Source organism: Argentina silus, assembly GCF_951799395.1.
Source record: "Argentina silus genome assembly, chromosome: 1".
Classification (NCBI taxonomy): domain Eukaryota; kingdom Metazoa; phylum Chordata; class Actinopteri; order Argentiniformes; family Argentinidae; genus Argentina; species Argentina silus.
Window position 1 is genome coordinate 5,519,208 of NC_139655.1, and position 21,299 is coordinate 5,540,506.

General features: G+C 43.1%; 2 protein-coding genes across 3 annotated transcripts in view; one reads left to right on the forward strand and one right to left on the reverse strand.

Annotated features, from left to right (window-relative positions):
* The first annotated feature begins 370 nt into the window (after positions 1-370).
* tecrl2a (trans-2,3-enoyl-CoA reductase-like 2a) lies at positions 371-7,746 on the forward strand. Of its 2 annotated transcripts, none has more exons than XM_083697549.1 (13): positions 371-545; positions 3,751-3,801; positions 4,283-4,334; positions 4,773-4,817; positions 5,503-5,606; positions 5,690-5,805; positions 5,895-6,000; positions 6,218-6,290; positions 6,387-6,430; positions 6,580-6,637; positions 6,766-6,854; positions 6,950-6,995; positions 7,122-7,746. In XM_083697549.1, exons 1-13 carry the CDS (start codon positions 522-524, stop codon positions 7,247-7,249), a joined length of 936 nt encoding a protein of 311 aa, XP_083553675.1. In that variant the 5' UTR covers positions 371-521; the 3' UTR covers positions 7,250-7,746. The 2 variants fall into 2 exon arrangements, with proteins under 2 accessions (XP_083553675.1, XP_083553676.1); XM_083697550.1 differs by having other exon boundaries at positions 7,154-7,746.
* Positions 7,747-8,229: 483 nt separating this feature from the next.
* Positions 8,230-21,299, reverse strand: part of LOC310813347 (retinal-specific phospholipid-transporting ATPase ABCA4-like) — a 36,474-nt gene continuing 23,404 nt past the window's right edge. The window contains exons 31-47 of the mRNA XM_083682295.1: positions 21,124-21,229; positions 20,892-20,966; positions 17,945-18,114; positions 17,493-17,670; positions 17,039-17,154; positions 15,782-15,929; positions 15,081-15,204; positions 14,234-14,363; positions 13,996-14,116; positions 12,946-13,008; positions 12,760-12,866; positions 12,407-12,548; positions 12,002-12,136; positions 11,785-11,888; positions 11,554-11,646; positions 10,226-10,475; positions 8,230-9,462 (exon numbers count right to left, since the gene is read on the reverse strand). Coding sequence (XP_083538421.1) covers positions 9,343-9,462; positions 10,226-10,475; positions 11,554-11,646; positions 11,785-11,888; positions 12,002-12,136; positions 12,407-12,548; positions 12,760-12,866; positions 12,946-13,008; positions 13,996-14,116; positions 14,234-14,363; positions 15,081-15,204; positions 15,782-15,929; positions 17,039-17,154; positions 17,493-17,670; positions 17,945-18,114; positions 20,892-20,966; positions 21,124-21,229 — 2,182 coding nt within the window. The 3' untranslated portion in view covers positions 8,230-9,342. The remainder of the gene's footprint in view (positions 9,463-10,225; positions 10,476-11,553; positions 11,647-11,784; positions 11,889-12,001; positions 12,137-12,406; positions 12,549-12,759; positions 12,867-12,945; positions 13,009-13,995; positions 14,117-14,233; positions 14,364-15,080; positions 15,205-15,781; positions 15,930-17,038; positions 17,155-17,492; positions 17,671-17,944; positions 18,115-20,891; positions 20,967-21,123; positions 21,230-21,299) is intronic.

The window sequence follows — 21,299 nt, forward strand, 5'->3', positions numbered from 1 at the left end:
TCCAGGGTGATGTGGTGGAACCCCCCCCCCCCCCCCGCCCCCGCGCTCTCTCTCTCTGTCTTGCTTCATGGTCAAGTAGTGTATTGAGCCCAGAACATTCCTGACCAAAACTTGGACAGGCTCTTTTCTATTTATGCCAGCCTAGTTCCTGCCAAGGGCTTCCCCGAGTCCCCCCTGGCAGAGGGAGGGAAAGAGAGATGGGAGAGAGGGGAACGAGCGGGTATTGGGTTTCTGGTGTGCCTGTGGTGCTACCCTGCACTCCCACAGATAAACAGATGAGAGAGAGAGAGAGAGAGAGAGAGAGAGCGCGAGCGAGAGAGAGGGAAAGAAAGAGGAGGGGGGTCAATGCTGGGATTGTCACAGGGAGGGAAGGAGCTGTATCTGAGTGTGCGAAAGAGAGTGTGTGTGTGGTGTGTGTGTGTGTGTGTGTGTGTGTGTGTGTGTGTGTGTGTGTAGTGTGTCTGGGTGTGTGAGGGCACTTTCACAAAGGAACAGAGAAGAAGGACATAAAAGACTGAAAGATGAGCAGAACCACATTCTTTGAGGTAAGACTTCGCTTTGAACTTACTGAGATCTTAAATTATAGTTGTTTGAAGTTCCAAGTGGTTATTTCTGGTGGAGTGTCAAACAGTTCTGGCACACAGTAGTCGGAGAGAAGTGTGTCATGTTCGAAAATAAAGTTGACCATTTGTTGATATGCCATTATTAATAACCGTATGGCAATAGAGCACTGAAAAAGAATTCACAGGGTTTTGTTGTGTAACTGCCATGTTTGAACATTCTACTATTGGTTCACTCTGTGATATAAGTTTGAGACCCTTTGCGAGTGTAATTCATGAGGCCTGGTATGATTGAAGCATATCTGTGATCATTAACCAAGAAGCCGAGAAGTGGGCCAGGAAGGCTTATTATAACAATATTGGGTCACTTCACTCCAGACACTGCTTGAGTGACCAAATTAGAAACTTCACTTTGAACATGTCTAGTTAACCGTCACACTGTGTGAACATTGCCTGACTTCCACTGAATGTGTTGTCGACATCCAGGCCAACATATAGCTGAGTGAAAACTGAAGGGACTTTGGGTCTTTGGAAAAGCACAATATAAATGTCATGTATTATTATTATTATTATTCTTTGGGTTCCTGGCTAATTTGTAGTCTAAATTTTTAACCAGGATTTAGTCCACTCAGCACAATGTCATTGTTTTCAAAGGACTCCTGGGACCAATGTCAAAACAATATTGAATAAGACATTTTTTTCTTATTGCTCTCACAATTGCAAAAGCCTCAGTGACAGTCAGGTGGATAGCAATTTGACTTATTCTGATCATCCCCCTGGGTCTGGGGAACTCATTATCACTTGGTGAAACCCGATTATGGATAGCTGATACCCGATTATGGAAAGCTGAAAGCACCAAAACAACTCCTCAGTTTCTTCTCAGGGATGAAAGACGCAACTCGGTGCCCATGTAAGATTTAAATGTTGATAATGTAATTAATCTCTTTTAGTAGATGAGTAGATATCCTTGTGTATATAGATATAGTGTTATTCAGAGAGCAACAGGCCTGTCACCTGAGGCTAATTTACAGCCTGCTCTGGAATTTGCTCTGGAATGTTCTCAGTGCTCGTCAGAGTCACAGAGAAGCAACATGCCAAATTAGCATACATGCTCATAGCTCTAGTCTAGGGGTAAACAACATTTGACAGCCTCCAGTATGAACTTTTGTATGCGAAGCTATTCATGAAAGAACAGAAAGTGAAAGGCAATGCTGAGACAGCAAATTATAACTAGTTTGCTCGATACTAGTTTGCTTATAGTACAACACTATGCACTGATGATTGTTTGCTGATTGTATTAACATGCTGCCTTTACCACTATGTTTTTGGCCCGTGCACCACTAGTGCTCTCAGCAATTAAAGACATCAGCAGAACTGTCAGTCATTTCTTTAGAGCACATTGCTGGGAAGGGCTTGTCTATCACTCCTCATTACTGGTGTATTTACAGCGTGGAGGGGAGGTAAGGGGGGATTTCGGGGCAGGCTGCAACGTAAGACGCGGAAAGCAACTCAGTCCGTTTATCGGTAACTCCTGATTAAAAAAACAGCTGATTTACAACATGGTCTTTATCTGCCAGCGGAGGCTCTAAGAGAAAAGAGACCCATTTCAATCACCTGTCCCTACCATGAACAGAAGCGCAAGCTGAACATGATCCATTTGGACTAATTGGACACTACCACTTATGATCACTTATGGTCACAGTATGGTTTTGTATCATTACTATTCCAAGGTTCTCTCTCTCACACACACAAACACAAACACACACACACACATTCTCTCTCTCTCTCTCTCTCTCTCTCACACACACACAAACTCTTATTCTCTCTCTTTCTTCTTTTTCTCCTTATCTCACCTTCTTTGTCTTTCTCTGCGTCATCAGCAGGGCCTTGTGTCTCCCTGAGAGGGGAGACATATCTAATAATTAGATTTACAAGGGCACAGCGACATTGAGTACACACTGTTTTACAAGACGCCAGCCCTGATGACACCCCTGACGCTCCTTGTAATACTGTAGGACAAACAATCGCCCCCATAATGCAGTTTGGCTAGGCAGACACCCAATAGGCCCCTCTGATTCAGAGAGATGTCAGCAAACCAGTTGCTGACATTCCAGAGCTCTAATGCAGGAGCACGTCACAACATCACATCACATGCCAGGTTGGGGAATCATATCCATATTGTGGACCTCTCTCTCTCTCTTCTTTAGCTGTGCATTCAGCATATCTTTACGTATCCATTAGAGGGTTATTACACTATCCAGTAAAGGAGCCATTTAGATACAGTACGACAGCTCTGCTGAGCACCACAGTATGGAGTGCTTTCAGGGCAAATTGCAGCCACTCCTGCCCGCCCACTTCTCCTGTGCATATGCTGTAGATCACGACTGACACAGTCTAATTAAGATTAAAAAGATCTGCATTGCAACCTCCGGACCCATCCCTCTTAAAGCTGTTCACGGAGCCCCACCCAGCCCCATTCAACCTCTCCTTTTGTACTTGAGGTTATATGCTGAGATGGGCAAAGATGGACAGATACTGACGGGCCACTCCTGGGTGAGATGTGGATAATGATAATGGATATTGTTTTTCAGTGCAATGGCTATTCTTTGGTCTTGTGGTGTGAGGAGACAGTTTACATGATGTCATGACAAAGCCAGTTTGACTGGATGGAGAGATTAGAGAGCAGCTGTTATTGGTATGAACAGAGCCACTCTGTCTGTCCATGAGTATGGGGAATGTGTGATTGAATGCCCTCTATACTTAGATAGATACCAGGATTAACTATTATTTGACCCTGCTGAATAAAGCCTCTGAGAAACAAGCCTTTTCAACAATCATCCAGGAAAGGGCAATCTAGTGTGGTATTTGTACTGTTGTAGCCTACTGTAGTAGGTTACAACATGAACCATGGTCACAATATCTTCCAGACCTTAACATCCAGTCATGGGCTACAATAACTCCTATTCAAGCCTGCATTGAGAATGATGAGGACTGGGGTCAGCATTTTACTGCTGGGAGAACAATGTGGTTGATGATTCAGCCAAAAGGTCAAGATGCTATCAACAAATGAACACACTGACACTCCCTGAGTTATCACCATGACAACAGAGAAAACTTTTCTAGTGCACGGACAAGGCTTCTGTATGTGTCTTGTACAGTACATTGGTTTACATTGGTTTCTCTCCTATAGGTGGAGGTGCTGGATGGCAAGACCAGGGAGCAGCTGTGCTTCCTAGATAAGGTACAGCTTTGGGAATTAAAGGGATAGTTCATTCTTTTACACCATATAGTCAGATGGTTCCCTAAAAGTACTCTAAAAGTAGTATATGGGCCATGAGAAACTGTAATCCATGGCTCAGAGTTGTTTAAATAGCCACTAATCATTTCAGATAGCTTTAGCCACGTCTAACAAAAAAAGCATTGGGAGTGATGGGGGCAATAAGACAAAGTTCAAAATTGCATGGCCAAATCAACTCAAATGAGCTTTCTGACTTGGTTGGTAGTTACTTCGAGGTGATTTGGGCACAAATATTGAACTTGAACTTCAATATTTGTCTAATTGTCCCCATCACTCCCATTGTTTTTTGTTAGCCGTGGCTAAAGTTAGCTGAAGTTAGTAGTGGCTATTTAAATAACTGAACCATGGATTACAGTTCCTCCTGGGGGGGGACGGGGGGGATATTCTGAGGGTCACATCACTTAATACTGGATTCTATTTCTAGGTGGAGCCCCACTCTACAATAGGAGAAATTAAGAGTCTGTTCCACAAGTCATGTAAGAGTTATTTGATCCTTAATGACATGCCTGTCTTTGATTGATAATATAATCTCGACAATATCAGAATATCATATCTCAAAATCTGTATGAAATCTGTGATCTAGATCAAATCAAACTAGCAGGGAATACAATACAATAATAGTATCTTTGTCCTTGCAATGTATAGCCACCTGAAACACTCTACTGAATAGAAAACATTTACTTTTTTCTTTGTTTACTCATCAATTACTGCTGCAAATGTCATATTGCCAGTGTGTGTCCCCCTACTCTGAGGGAACAGATGTTATGTCTTCTGTCTGGTGAGCCTGAGGCTGTCTGAGCCCATCGAGGCAATAGAGCTGAAGACTCCATTGTGATTAATTACTGTAAGGCCTGGCGCCAAACGTATTTGTGTGTGTGTGTGTGTGTGTGTGTGTGTGTGTGTGTGTCCATCAGATCCTCAGTTGTATCCAGCCAGACAGGCCCTCAAGCTTGACCCCAGTAAGTAAACATACTTAGATTACTTGTACCATTACACCAGTATCATATATCATATATTGATTGCAAAGTTACTGTTTTACATTCTGATTTGTTATTGTTTATTTTGCATTGTCAGATATGATCAGTGCCATAGAAACAGTAAGGAGGCTACAGTAGCACAAAGCAATACTGTACCTGCTTTACAAGAATATGACATGACTGAGCATATCATACACACTTCTAATATACCGCATTACTGAAGAGGAAAGGCCTACAGTTATGCCATCTAGTTGGGCAGAAAGTATGTAGGTCGATATCCACCCCAGGAGCTTACTCTAAAAAATACTTTCAATTATTACTCGACATTATCCATGGAACAGGTTAGGAGTAAGGTCACCTTGAGCGTCTAGGAAAAGAGAGCATGTCAAATTGATGAATTCAATAGAGAATTCTTCATCCAGTAGGTTATAAATGGAAAATGAAGGTGCTCCCTTGGTCTGTTATCGGATATGCAGTAAAATGCAAGAGAAGAATGTTGTCTGATACAATATACAATATTTGTCAAGTTCAGAACTACAATCGACAAGGAGGCAGGACTTTGCAATGTTATTTTACATGTTTTTGCAAGTTCACTTTCAGATGAGAGACTTTCCTCTCCCCTCAACAAAACACCATCTAGCAAAGTCATTGTTTTGATCTTTTTCAGAGGGAAAACCACTGAAGGATGATGAAATCTTACAGAATCTACCTGTTGGGACCACAGCCACAATGTACTTCAAAGACCTCGGCCCACAATTGGGCTGGACTATGGTAAGGCCCCTGGAGTCTTAAACTGTGGATGTACAATGGATGACTTATGATTCTGAAGACCCTTTCTTTTCTGTGGTTCACAGGTGTTTTTAGCTGAGTACTTTGGCCCCCTCCTTATCTACCTCCTGTTCTATTTCCGAGTTCCGTACATCTACACACACAAGTATGCCTTCACCTCCAGTCCCTACCCCGTCGTCACGTAAGTCATTCACTCACGCCTGAGGATTCTATCACTTTCTCTTGAAGTATTACATTTTTCTCTCTCTCTATCTCTCCCACTTTTCTCAGACTAGCCTGTGCCTGCCACACTTGCCATTATATCAAGAGGTTGATAGAGACTATCTTTGTGCACCGTTTCTCCCATGGTACCATGCCTCTCAAGACTATCGCTCGGGTATGGCCCGCTGCACAATCTAATAGAAATGAGCACAGGCTCATCCACAGGTTAATACAAAACATACAGTGACACTTTCTCCATGTCTTCCAACCTACAGTTAAGAAAGTCCATGAACAGATATAGGCTATAATGCTATCCAAGTGTCTCTTTGTCTTTTATTAAAACCAGCACTAAATTGCTGTGTGCCTCCCCTTCTTGTATCCCCTTCTATTAGAACTGCATATATTACTGGGGCTTTGCAGCATGGCTGGCCTACTACATCAACCATCCACTGTATACACCTCCATGTAAGTCATCTCTCGTTCAGACACACCTCTTTCATCAGAGCTATGTAACACACTTGAACAAACCAATGTCTTACTGTGCAGTGTCTCACTCCACAGCCTATGGGGACTCACAAGTGAACTGTGCCCTGGTCATATTTGTGGTATGTAACGCTGACAGCTGTTCAACAGGTCGTGAATATGACACACATCTCTGTACTGCGCGTGACTTTAAAGTGTGTGCTTTGTAGTGCATGGTGAATTACTTTTTGAGTTTTATGACCAGGATGTTTGGTTGTGTTTTGACTTGTAGCTATGTGAGACAGGCAACTTCTCCATCCACTTGGCCCTGAATAACCTAAGAGGAGATGGTAGGCACATGTTCCTCTACCGTTATCAACTGACACCCAGCACATTCTATTATAGCAGTGAGAGAGTGAGACCCCAGTCCAGTTTGATCCAGTTCATCTGACCATCTAAATTTGTTGTTGCATCACAGGACCCAAGTGCAGGAAGTTTCCTCATGCAACCAAGAACCCTTTCACATGGCTCTTCTTCCTCGTGTCCTGCCCCAACTATACTTACGAGGTAAGGCAGAGAGGGTTAAGAAAACAACAGTTTGTGTTTGCACTACATAATAGCAGAGGTGTATATAGTTATGCCTGACTGTGTCTGTCATGTAGGTTGGAGCCTGGGTGAGTTTCTCTGTCATGACCCAGTGTCTACCAGGTCAGTTAAATCATTTTCATCAAAATAAATAGCATGCTTGAAAAGCTATCATATGATAGGAGGTTGCACTTACAAGCCATTGAAATACAATATAATGTTGCTTTATTTGTCTATCTCCCTCTCCAGTGGCCTTCTTCACAGTTTTTGGTTTCATTCAGATGACCATTTGGGCCAAAGGGAAACACAAAACCTACACCAGGGAGTTTAAGGACTACCCCAACATCCGTATGCCAATCGTCCCTCTCTTTCTCTGATGACACTCTAAGGATTATCCGTTTGAATGAGCATGGACCTTTGTGTTTGACTGGTGGTCATTGTATTTCACACAAAACAAGGTGTTGGTTGCATGGTCACTCAAAGCATATTTTCAACTGCCACTTTGCAAAGGTAGGCAAGTCCGTTGGCTTAGATGGAGTAGACATGTAACTACCGGTGTTAAAAATGCATAATTAAGGAGAGAAAGGCAATATTACTGTGATCTCTGATTGAAGGTATTATATGAATGTACAAATAGGAGTGTCCCCTCAGCTGTAATGTTCTGATGAACTACTGATAATAAGTTCAGTTACTGAAATGTAGCTACATCGAGGAGTTGTTGCCATATTTTCATTTTATCGATAATGATAATTGACTGTCACAATTCTGCTATGTTCAAGGATTGTTAAGTTATTGGTAGGATTGGTTTTATCTAGTTTGTGATAGGGAAATTAAGAAATTATATGAAAATAGAATATGATCTACCACATTGTTTCTTAATCGTTGTTGTGCATTTTCTAGAGGAAACTTGAGGGCGTCATTTCATATGACAACAAATCTAGGCCTATTTCTATCTTATTGGAGGTCCTCAGGTACAGCATCTCATATGGCCATATGCTGTTGGTTAATACTTTTAATGGTTATGGAGTAGAAAAGGCTGGTTGAGTCAACTGAAAAGCGGTCTAAAATGTTCTGAATCTTTTCTACATTAGACACATTTCTACTTTTTAAAGAAGCAGCAGAAATGCAACTGTGAGAAATGACCTACCGACTTTTAACATTGTGAGAGGGTCTGTCCATTTCTCAGGTGTTACTCTAGCCAAACCTTTGTGTATCCAATGTGTACATATCAAATACATAATTTTGACACAAGCCTTCTATTGGGTCAATTATTCTCAAAGGAGAGTCATACATCTTTCACAAATGATCAATGTTTTTAGAAAATATGTAATTGCAATGATGCTTATTTCAGATACATTTCACACACACTGTTGCCAACTAGTCATGACAGCAATGTTCATGTGGTCATATACAGTATGTGGCATACAGTTGTGTGCATACAATTCTGCAAATATGTACACAAAAAGCGCAATGTTTGTACAAAATTATATCATCATTTCAATAGGAATTCCATACAATAGCAGCAAAAGCATTTTTACAATGACTACAGTATATTTCACTAGCAGATATTTTAATCATAAACATCTTGGTAGAAAAAAGTGATGCGGACATCAGTAAAGTGATATGACTAGACATTTCTCATGTAGATTGCATAATTCATACTTCTATCAAAGGCAAAACAAAAATCGATAATCTTCCTTAGCATATGAAGCAGATACAGGCCCTATGGATTTGTGTAACATTTACATGAACCCTCCATTATAAAGTTGACTTAGACTGAAGACCCATCTCTTCAAGGCTACATCTTAACTGTCCCTCCTAAAGACCTCTTCATCCCCACTACCCCCCTGTGCAAGTTTCTCTCCTGAAAATAAAATAAAATAAATCAAAAAATCTGGTGGAACGAGCTTCCCACTGCTGTCATGACTGCAGAGTCACTAACTATCTTCCGCCGTAGTTTGAAGACCCATCTCTTCAGGCTACTTCTTAACTGTCCCTCCTAAAGACCTCTTCATCCCCACTACCCCCCTGTGCAAGTTTCTCTCCTGAAAGTAAATTTAAAAAAAATTAAATAAAATGCTTCTAGCATTGTGACTGCCAATAGCCCCTGGTCCTAGCATAGATTACTTTTTCTTATGATGACTGATGGATAGATAGATTCACTCACTTAGACAAATGTATTTGTTGTAAGTCGCTTTGAATAAAGGCGTCTGCTAAATGCCATAAATGTAAAAATGTAAATGTAATGGTTAGCTGCTTTCCGTGCTTAGACAGGCTTTATAACAGTTGGTTCAGTTAAACATTAACACATTGCTCAAATGTAGCACTGTAATTGGTAAGCATCATTTATTTGATCTTCATCTGGTCCAACCAACAAGCTAAATCAAGCATGCCCAATAACTACATGTTTACTGTCACCTGTCAATCAAACACCAGTCACAGTCTTCCTGTTGAGAGTCCTCAGGGAGGTTCATTTCTCTGGACACTTTAGCGGCGTGACCTTGATGTCCCGCCGCGCCCCAGCTGCTCGTGGGTGCAACACGATGGCATCCTCCTCTCCTGACTGCTGCTTGGCAAAGTTGACAAACACCTGAAGGACACACACAGTCACATATCAGAGAGTGAAAACAACTTGCATCTAGGCACAGCCAACAGCCAACATGGAGGCCTTGACCTTGTGGTTCTACAAGATATTATGAAGAGAAATGACACTGGACCCATGTGTAAGAATGTGGATGACGCATGAGTCTATTTGATACATGGGCAGCATAGTTGACTTGAGTAAAGGGTGAGATCCACAGTATCAGAATACAACGTTCAAATTAACGCTATATTTACTGTGCTCACCAATCCATGCCAATATTAAGAATAAACACAATATCAGGTATCAGTAATACCAAATACTTTAGTAGAGGGTAAGCACCAGATAGCCTTAATTTGTTTCTAGTGACTTTGATGTACAGTAAAATTGCATTTTGGTTTGAGAGCAATACTTAGAAACAGGAGGGTCTGATCAATCAAGATTAGTATCTGAAGCTTACCAGGTAAATGTGATGCAAAACATAAAAGGACATCAACTCAACACAATCTCTATAAGCATGGAACAAGTAATAAACCTCTGGACATGGCCCTAGATTTCCTAAATGTCTATTTACTACAGTACTAAAATCTGATAAAGACAGTAGGGGTTTTATAATAACCCTGTGGGGTAGTTTCTGCATAGGCAGCATCATATCTCATTATCTGACATCAAACCGTTCGGTGCAGATGAAGAAAGTACATGAACAGAACACTGTAATGAAACACTAAACAGCACTGTATGAACAGTTGTATTTCTGTCTGTACTCAGTTACCTGGTCCAGGGTGGTCTGGGACACGGAGTAGTCCTCGATGTTGAGCCTGTCCTTGTTGGCCAGTACCAGCTGGAAGATGCGAGCCAGGGAGGAGGAGGCGATCTCGTACTGCAGGGTGTTGTAGTGCTTCTCTCTCTGGACACAGCCAGGGAAGGTGCTCTCCATGAAGGCCTCAGCAGGGTTCAGGTCTGGGACAGAGCCTGGCTTGGCTGACCTGATCTTCATGGTGACCACGTAACCATCACCAAACCTGCACACAGGACAACACAGGGGGATGGTTAGAGTCACATTCAAGATTTTGGAATAGACCACGAAAGTAGACACATAGTGGTGCAAACCTGAACAGTGTTGTTTGAACTGTGGCCTTGACATCTACAGTACACACTCAATTGCTGACTTCTAGTAAGCAGTGCACACATTGTAATGCTTCATATTTGAGAACTCTCATGTAAAGATCACAGTGAAAATAACCCAACTGGCCCTTAACTTCCCCTTCATGAATCGTGACACTGTAGTGTTAACTATGACAGGTATGGTAAATTTCTATAGCAAATAAAGAGAGAACATTCCACATAGGACAGGACCAGGAGGCCAATTGTGGATGTTCCATGGGAGGACAGATTGAGTAGGACCGGGAGATGGCCAGAGGTTGAATTGTGAGGGGAGTGATGTGAGGAGGTTCTTGGAGGTTGCATGGGGGATCGGAGCTTGGAGGAGGCAGATGACCAGAGCATGGAGGGCAGGAGGTGGTGATGAGGAATGCAGGGGGTGATGTTAACCAATTGTGGACATGTGGGCTAAAAGTGAGTTATGGAAACCAAATACACATATTCCATGAGAAAACAGGATAAGGGATAGAGGGAGTGATGATTTATGGAGACACTTATAACAGTGCGGTCGGTAGGTGAAGGGAGGTTCATCGGTACCAAGCACTAGAACCACAGTATTAATATTCTTGTGATAATTATGATGAGCTCACCACCAATATTGTAGCAACCCGAGAACTATCTTTAGAAATGGGAGGGGAAACCAGGCCGTGAACGAGGTATAGGAACTGGGCGAATGATATTGGTGGCGAACAGCCAGAAAGTGGAAATGATTTGCATATGGGGGATGGAACCTAAATTTGAAATGTATAAACATGGCGTATTTGGGAGAAAGAAGGGAGATGCTTCGCGAACCACCTCGGCTTTTGTTACTCGTAATAAAAGTCTCTGAATAAACCATCAGCTCTAGTCTTTGACATTTTATTTCAAAGTATTTTAACTTAGAATTCCACCACACAGGTACCCCTCAAATGAACACCAGATGGAAATGTGAGAACTTACTTGTATTTGAGGTGCTGAATGGTACCAAGACACTGGAAGGTACCGTTGACCATGATGGCCAAACGAGTGCACAGGGCCTCACACTCCTCCATACTGAAAGAGAGAGAAAGAAAGAGGACAGATCTGTCAGCATGACTGAGCACGAACACACACACACACACACACACACACACACACACACACACACACACACACACACACACACACACACACACACACACACACACACACCTGTGTGAGGTGAGGACCACCGCTCTGCCATCTTGGATCACACTCATGATGGAGTTCCACAGGAAGCGGCGTGAGTGGGGGTCCATGCCTGTGGTCGGCTCATCCTGGAGGGGAGATTGAGTGAGTTCCACAGGCAAGTCAAAGCAACTCCACCCTCTATCATTTCTACAGCCTGCAGACTGAACCCCAGAGATCCCTACAGTGATAATGGCCTCACCAGCAGCACCAGAGGAGGACAGCCGATCATGGCGATGGCTGTGGAGAGTTTCCTCTTGTTCCCCCCGCTGTAAGTCCCCGTGCTGCGCCCTGCATAATCAGACAGACCCAGCTTCTGGATGGCCCACTCTGCCACCTGAGAAAGGAGAGGAACACTGCCACCTGTCAGTCTGGAGGACACAATAAAGACATGGCATACAAAGATGACACTATGCAGGCACGTAGGACGGCGGGTTAAAGATATCCGTGGAGAGTCTGACACGAACTTGAAGGGATCCCTTAACAACGAAACCTGAAACCTGATGAAATACACTTTCTACGTCCCAGACATTATGACACTCGATACTCAATCATGACCACTAACTACTCTCATCGTGACTACTCCTGCTCTCTTCCCCAGTCTCACCTCGCTGATCTCAAACTCGGGCACCCCTCTCAGGCGGGCGTACAGATGGAGGTGCTCTCTGCCCGTCAGCAGCTCGTCGATGGCATCAAACTGGGGGCAGTAGCCCATGTTCTGGTGTACGTCCAAAATGTTGGTCAGAATGCTGAAAAGACAGGGGGAAATGGCACACAATAAAACATTAAATACAAATAAAACATTAGGAAATGATCACGTAAATTGAATGTAATAAATAATACAATACAATACGATAGTCTTGAAAATTTGATGAATGACACTTTGTGGACATATAACTATGTTATGATATGTGTGAAACTACATACACTACCTGAACTATGCTATTGACAGTAGCTTACCTATGACCAGTGACAGTGGCTTCCCCTGAGCTGACATCAGTGTCTCCTGTCAGCATCTTGAAGGTGGTGGTCTTCCCTGCTCCGTTCACTCCCAGGAGGCCAAAACACTGGGGAGAGGAAGAGAGTGTAAGGGGAAGAAGCCTTCACTTCACTTATTTATGTGCAGGAGATTAGTAGCTTACATACCTCTCCAGGAGACACGCCCGCACAGATTCTGTCTACCGCCGGCTTGGTGCTCCCATTGTATGTCTAAGAGAGAAGGAGAGAGAAAGAGAGAGAGAGAGAGAGAGAGAGAGAGAGAGATCTGTAAAGGACTCTATGTAAACAATTTGAGGGCTTCCATGTAACCTGAAGGGACTCATTGTAACCAATAGTGTCCATGTAACTCCAATAGGGACTCTATGTAACTTAGTTGGACATATGTGACATATTGTCATTACATTGTAGCAGACAGATGCAAGTGAATTATTGGGTATTGTCCATATGTCATTGAGAGACCATGCATAATAGCTCTCTGGCTGGATTGGGACTATGGATAGAGCTAAAGGTCTGCTTTTATAATAATAATAATAATAATTAATTAATAATTAATTAATAATAAAAATAATTAATCAGAGATACAGCTAAGATGACATACTCTAAGAAGAGGCTTATTGTATTTAGGGTTGAGAATTTACAGGCAGGTCTAGTATGCTTCCAATCATGCCCTCTAGGATTATTAGTTATTTAGTTGACCAGTTATTTGAGTTTTCCCATTTCTAAAGGCAATAATGAAATTGACAGTCCTCAAACCTTCAACATATCAAACTATACATCATCCTCTATTGTAAAAAGTCAGTGAGACACATTCACTGTGGAATTACAAAAACATTCATCCGGAGACCAGAGATTTCTATTCATCCACTCAAAGTCAGGGGAGAACATCAAGAGAACAATTGTGGGTATGTCTATCAAGAACAGAATAAGCAACAACCCTGCCTTCATACTCAAACTGTCTCTTCATAAGGCTGATTATGCTCTGTCAGTAAGGGAAGCCCACATCAAACCGTTGAAGTTTAGCAGCCAGGTTTAAGTGAGCGTTTTTCGTCTACGCAGTCTATGCGACCATGCATTTGGTCTATGCGACCATGCATTTGGTCTATGCGACCATGCATGCTCTCTGGCTGGATTGGGGGATTGGATAGAGCTAGAGGTCTTTTTTTTTATTTTTTTTATAATAATAATATTTCTACTGACCTTGGACAGGTCTCGTATCTGTAGGATGTCACTGGTGCTCCCCCCGTTGTAGATACGGTCTCTCTCCTCAGCTACATCCTCATCTTCCTCCAGGATGGGAGGCTTGTTACACTCTGGGATCCTATCAAAGGTCAAAGGTTAAAGGTGGAAGGTCAGTAGAGGGCAACGGTATGTAGACTAGTGCTGGTAATGGAGAGTTAGTGTAGGGTTTAATGGACGAAGAGGAAGCTGTCATTACCAGTGGTCCAGGAAGAAGCGATACTGAATGAGGATGTTGACGATGAAGTACACAAAGCCTTCCACAGCCATGAAGACCAGGTTCTTCCCGAGAAAGTCCCAGCTATAGGGATCAGGACTGTGCTCCTCACCTAAAGCATACGCACACACACACACGTACGTACACGAACACATGCACACACACACACACACACACACACACACACACACACACACACACACACACACACACACACACACACGCACGCACACACACAGTGCACAGAATAGATATGTTAAGGAAAGCTTCAGAGCTGACAACTCTGACTACGTTCCAGTAACACTCTAATCCCATAGCTTCTCATCACATATACACAGTTGAATAAACATCAACACAGCTAAAGCAGCGGATGGTGATCACATGTGGAAAATATATCCACGTGTCCACCACGGAGAGACATACCCTGTGGCAACTACTTGAACCCCACCAAGATTCCCAATTAGTCAACACAGGCTTTGAGAGTCTTATCAGTGATAAGACTGAGATACAACTTGTCAGTTGAGACTTTGGGTCGCTGTTGCGACGGTGTGAATGTCCTCGAGGCCTCAGCCTGACTAATGTAAGGCATCAGATTTCTATCACTGTCGGCCGGTCTATGAAAAGCTAATAGTATTCCCGTCACAGCGTTCCGAGGGAATCAGCTACTACTCGGCCCAGAGAGTACGGCTAGGGTTGCTAGCAGCTTTTGCTGCTGACCAAACACTCTAGGAGCCTTGGCACTTGATGAGTGTGTGTGTGTGTGTGTGTGTGTGTGTGTGCGTGCGTGCGTGCGTGCGTGCGTGCGTGCGTGCGTGTGTGTGTGACTCACCAAAGCGTGCATAGACTTCAGTCACAGCCTGGTTCATGGCCATATCGATGAGCCCCCGGCCCAGACAGTAGTGGGGAAAGAACAGCAGTGCCTTCTTCAGCAGCTGGTTACACTTATATAGAGTCTGAGAGGAAGGGTAGAACACAGGGATCAGCACAGGGGTGAAGGACAGTGGTTAAAGAGATGCAACAAGATTTTTGTCTTGACACAAAATTTGGGTTTAAGTGTTGACTGTATGGTTCCTGATATAATGTTGATATGTATGGCACATGAGAAAATGTCTCATTAGATCACAGTCCTCAGTTTAAAGCCAACAAACTTTTGCAAAATAAGCTTTTGCTCATGGGAGTGGGGAGATGTGCCCCTCTCTGTCTAATCAGGTAAAACATGGACCCGAATTTGGCTTGTGAGTGCACATTTTAGAACTAGTGGCTGGAAATATACAACATATCCTGTAGCATCTCTTTAAGTCTACTACCGTGTTCTCATCTATCAGCCAGACTAGAGTTGTTAGAAAGCTGATGAAAAAAATTTATTTCATTGAGAGAGGTGCATAAAGTGTATATAATCATTGAATTTCAATTGTCTTTGCAGACGTTCCCCTACCATCTTAACCTTAAACATATGTTCTAAGTCACGGTGAACAGTATCTGAGCTTATAGAGGGACCTCTGTGTGTAGGTGCATAGCCTAGGCTCTCACAGAGGTGCTGTCAAACAGGTCCAGGATGAAGGTGATGGCGCTGCTATTGATGCCTATGAAGAGGTTAATGCAGGACAGAGAGACGTAGGCCGTGCTGGGCACACTGAAGACATAGGACATGGGGTACATCATGGGTGTCACTGACCATCTGATGTGAACACACAGAGAGAGAGAAAGAAAGAGAGAGAGAGAGAGAGAGCAGGGGGGTGTCAGTGCAATAGGTTGAACTATAGGTTGAACTGAGATTGTCTTGATTTTGTAATGGTTCTTATTGATCTAGTTGTTGAAGAACCATGTTCAATCATTCCCTCTCACGCTCACCAAGTATCTGCTGAGCCATCTATATAGCTAAATGCAACATGTCATTTAATAAGAATTTCATTCTTGGAACATTATTGAGGATTTCAACATATGAGACATGTTGTGTGGCCAATCTGGGATTTAAACAACAACAAAGCGGTCTCCCCACCACTTTTCTGGTAAACAGCTGAGGGTTGGGGCTGGAGAAATGTAAACACTGTCAGTTTCACAGACGGAGCTATGGATGCAAGGACTGACAGTCCATGAGATCAAAATGTTAGTTTTAACCATGTTTTGAAATTATACAGTGTTTGTTCACAATTAACTTGTTTACAAACAATGGAGTGTAACAAGCGTATATGTTGGGTTCTGATGGGGTAAGACAGTTGAACTAATATAATATATTTCATTTAGCTGACGCTTTTATCCAAAGCGACTTACATTGCAGTGAGTGCATACATTTCAGTATATATGGTCCCAGCTGAGCCACAGAGGACCACTAAGCTCATGAACTAAGCTCATGAGGCATTTATACCTTATATTTTTCAAGAATCGATGGCTATATCATTCGTTTAAAAGTAAAAAAAAAAATAAAAAAAAATCCCAGATTGCCCATTTAAGGGACATTCTAGGTTATGTCTTATGCTGGCTCACAATGTGCCTGGTTGAACAGCCGCCTGGCTGGCTGGGTGGCTGTCGTGAGCGGGGCTGTAAACCTGATCCAGGTTTTGTACCGCACCATCCGGTGTTGACAGTCACCAGGCTCAGCGTAGCTTATGAAAAATTCGGGCCACTGGAAATCTACCCCCATATGCATGTCACAGTCCAAGCCATTACTCATTTGAGGTCATGCTACCCAGGACAAATAGGTCTGAAATAGATCTGATGCTCTGACAAAACATTCCATGACAAGAACAGCTTTAACCCATGTTAAAGGGGCTCACTGTACTGCCTTACCCATAGAGCATCAGCAGAGACACGAGGGGTTGGAGGTGGGTTGGCGAGGTGTAGCACTTCTTATCAAAGGCTATGAAGATACCCACTACCATCGCTGCACTGATGGAGTAATTAATCTAAAAGGGGGAAGGAAAGGCACAATAAGTACAAAGCACAAGAAAGCAGCATAAATTGAAGGACTGTATATTATATATTCATTACAGTTCATAAAATCGTACTACGACACACTATGCTAGTAAACAACTGACTAGATCTATCACCTATGGCCTCATGAATGCACCTATTGTATAGTAGACGTCATACGTGTTCTTCCACCTGTTTTCTTACATTTTGTATCAAACTGTGTTAGATTACTTAGTACACGTTTCTTTATTAGACAGACCCTTCACCCCCTATATCAGCAGATCAGAGACATGGAGAGTGGTGGGCGGGAGGAAGCTGCTCTGAGACTGACCATGTCCCACATGAAGTTGGCCACCCAGTAGACCAGGGGGCTGACCCCGCTGACAAACTGCAGGTGTTTGGCCTGGGTGACACGCTCCTGGATGAGGTAGAGGACGAAGCTGGCTGGGACGAAGGACATGGCGAAGATGACACAGATGGCCACCACTGCGTCCACTGAGGTGCTCAGGCTATAGGACAGATAGACGGACGGATGGACGGACAGACAGGCAGAAAGACAGATAGACAGATAGACAGACAAACAGACAGGGATTAGGTCAGCTAGCCAAGGAATTAGATCTGTTTTACTTTCAGTCATCATGTTCAATCAGTGTAGTGTAAGGGTAATTATGGACTTCTGGTCAACTACTGTTTGCAATGTGGAAGACCTTGATGATGAGAGGCTGCTTATTGGACTCTCACACTGTGACCTCAGAGAGAGCAAGTTACTGATTGGACACTCACACGGTGACCTCAGACAGCTGTTCCTTGGTGAGATTGAGAGGGTGGTTGATGACTGTGATGCCATACTCATCCAGGTTGGCACCCTTGGGCAGGTTGGCTCTGAGGATGGCATTATTGGCCACGTTCATGAAGGACACCATGGCATGCCAGCCCTTGTTGTTGTACCACACCTGCAAAAACATAGAATGTAGATTGAGTTGCCATTGTGAATGTTACACCCATATATCAATGTTATGTGGTAGCTATGTGGTCACAAAAAAATATATAATTAGTTTTGATTAAAGGCAAAGACATAAAGGTTTTTAGCCCATTTTTTAAAGTAGCCAGAGTTGGAACTGATCGAAGATCTTCCGGAAGTTTATTCCAGCTATGTGTAGCATAATAACTGAATGCTGCTTCACCATGTTTTGTTTTAATCCGAGGAACAGATGTTGTTATAGACTTGATGTGGGTGTTAAAATGTTAATTTGAGTCAATAATAACACCCAGATTTCTGACTGGGCTTTTTAGACTTCAAAGAAAGGGAATCAAGATGAGCACCAACTTTCAGCCTTTGTTCTTTAGCACCAAAGACAATTATTTCAGTTTTGTCTTTTTTAGTTGGAGGAAATCTTGGCACATTCAATCATTGATTTGAGAGCTATGTATAATTGAGTGTCATCCGCATAGTTATGGTACACGATTTTGTTCTTTTGCATAATTAAGCCTAGTGGGAGCATATAGAGGTTGAATAAAAGAGGTCCCAGAATTTAACCTTGAGGTACCCCACATGTCTTGCTAGTTCACTCAGATGTGTAGTCTTGCTAGTTCGCTCAGACAAAATAGTCCCTGTCTTGCAGATAAGACCTGAACCAATCTAAGACCGTGCCGGAGAGTCCAACCCAGTTAAGACCTGGACCAATCTAAGACCATGCCGGAGAGTCCAACCCAGTTTTCCAGTCTACTAGTACTGAATGGTCAACAGTGTCAAAAGCAGCACTAAGATCCAGTAACACTAAAAATTGAATTTTGCCGGAATCAGCGTTCATGCGAATGTCATTTAGAACCTTAATAAGAGCAGTTTCGGTGCTGTGATGGGGTCAAAAACCTTTGTCTAAGAAACTATTTGAGTTAAAAAGTTGTTAAGTTGTTGGTAGACAACTTTTAAAATTATTTCACTTATAAAGGGTAGATTTGATATGGGTCTGTAGTTGCTAATTACAGAAGCGTTCAGGCTGCACCTTTTTAGTAGAGGCTTACTGAAATTTTTACTGCAGTTTTCAAAGCCTTAGGAAAAATGCCTGATAGGAGGGAGCTGTCAACTATTTGCAGTAAATCAGTCGCTAAGCAGCTGTAAACATTTTTAAGGAAGCTTGTTGGCAGGGTGTCAAGGCAGCATGTTGAAGGCTTAAGATGTTGTACAGTTTCCTCAAGAGTTTTGTAGCCAATGGTATTAAACTGGGTCATGTTTATCAAGTTACTTTTACGTGAAAGTAGTGGTGACACATTTTTGTTTAATGAGGAACTACTGATAGTTTGTCTAATGTTTTTAATTGTATCCCTAAAGAAAGAAGCAAACTCATTGCATTTATCGGTGGATAGGAGTTCAGGGGCTATTTGTGCTGCGGGGTTAGTCAGCCTAACAGTGGCAAATAAAGTGCGTGCATTATTAATGTTTTTGTTCATGATGTCAGAGAAGAAAGATTGTCTAGCACTTTTCAATTCCAGATTGTAGGAATGAAGTCTCTTTATAGATGTCATAATGAATGTGGAGCTTAGTTTTTCGCCACTCACACTCAGCTTTCTGGCAGTCTTTTTTTTTATTTTTTACAGATGCAGCGTTTCTCCGTGGTGGGGGAAAGTGGAGAAGATGGAGGAGGTTTTGGGGGTTGTAGCTGGGGACTGGCTAGGACTGATTGGGGGGGTAAGTCGAGGGGGTATTGGGGGTGGTAGCTGAGGGCAGGCTAGGGTGGAGTGGGGGAAGAATTGGGGTGTTAGTTTGAGACCAGCATTCACCAGTTCATTCATCCCGTCTGTAAATGCCAAAAGATGTAGGGGGTGGGGATGAGAGGGAGAAGGGGGAGGCGGAGGAGCCGGAGGAGGCAGAGGAGGTGGAGGAGGGGGAAAGGGGGGAGGATGATCTGGAGGATTTGGGCAGTGCATGGGCTGCAGATGGTGAGAAGGAGGCAGAAACTCCTTCAATTGCCGTTGGTGCAAGAGGCAATCCCCAAAAAATTCAAATACTTCATGGGCTGTTGGGCTTGAATCACTGATTATCACGTCAGGGGATGTTGGGGTGGAATCTGATTGCTGTTGGTGAGAGAGGAAGGGAGCGACCTCCTTTGCAAGGTCGTCATCCTGGGGTGGGGATCTGGAAGATTGGGCAGTAAATCTGGCGATGGGGGGATAGGAGAAGCCTCTTTTGCAAGGTCATCGTCCTGGGGTAGGGCACAGTCTTTTGCATCATGGGTTGCTGGGCTGGAGTGGGGGGGGTGGGGTGGCCATCTTTATCTTTAGGCTGTCCATGCACCTTGCCATAGTTGGAGTAAAGTAGGTTAGAGGTGAACAATTCCTCTCCGGATCTGTTAAGGTGAAATCTATTTTCTCTGAAGAGGTATCTGCGCTCCAGATTGAAATTGTCGATAAAGTTCACTTTATGTAAGGCACAAGCAGTGGAAAGCCATGTGTTCAGTCCCAGTAGCCTGCTGAATTGATATACTCCCTGTCCAATTGACGGCAGAGGACCACTAATGTATGTCACAATATCTAGGGAGCCTAGCATTTTTAGCAGTTCAACAAAGCATTTCTGACTGTTCCTTGGAAATATCATTTGCCCCTACATGCACAATCATTTTGTTCACAGTTTGGTGGGCAGCACCAACGTTGATATTTTTTACAGCAGAATGGTGAGGTATTAGGTGAATTGTTGAATTGTTAAAGTGAATTGTTAAATACTGTGTCTACTTGCCTTGACATTGTTTTCATTCTCCATGTATCTAAGGAACGTTCCTATTTCCTTTAGAGATTGTTTGCAGTATTTGCCCTAGAAAGAAGATTAAACAGTCACATGACAGAAGGAATTGTTGAGGTGTAACCCAAAAAATGATCTTGCACGTACACACACACACACACACACACACACACACACACACACACACACACACACACACACACACACACACACACACACACACACATACCCCAGTAACATTTAACAGTCGTCCCAGTTGAGAAGCTGTGTTCTGTATTGTCTTGGGGTCCACGTCCAACACAGGCAGCTGCCCTCCTATAGATATCCCTCCATACCTGGACACCAGAGATAAGTCATAAGTCAGTCAATCACGGTACTCCTCTAGCCACTAGATGGCGTTAGAAC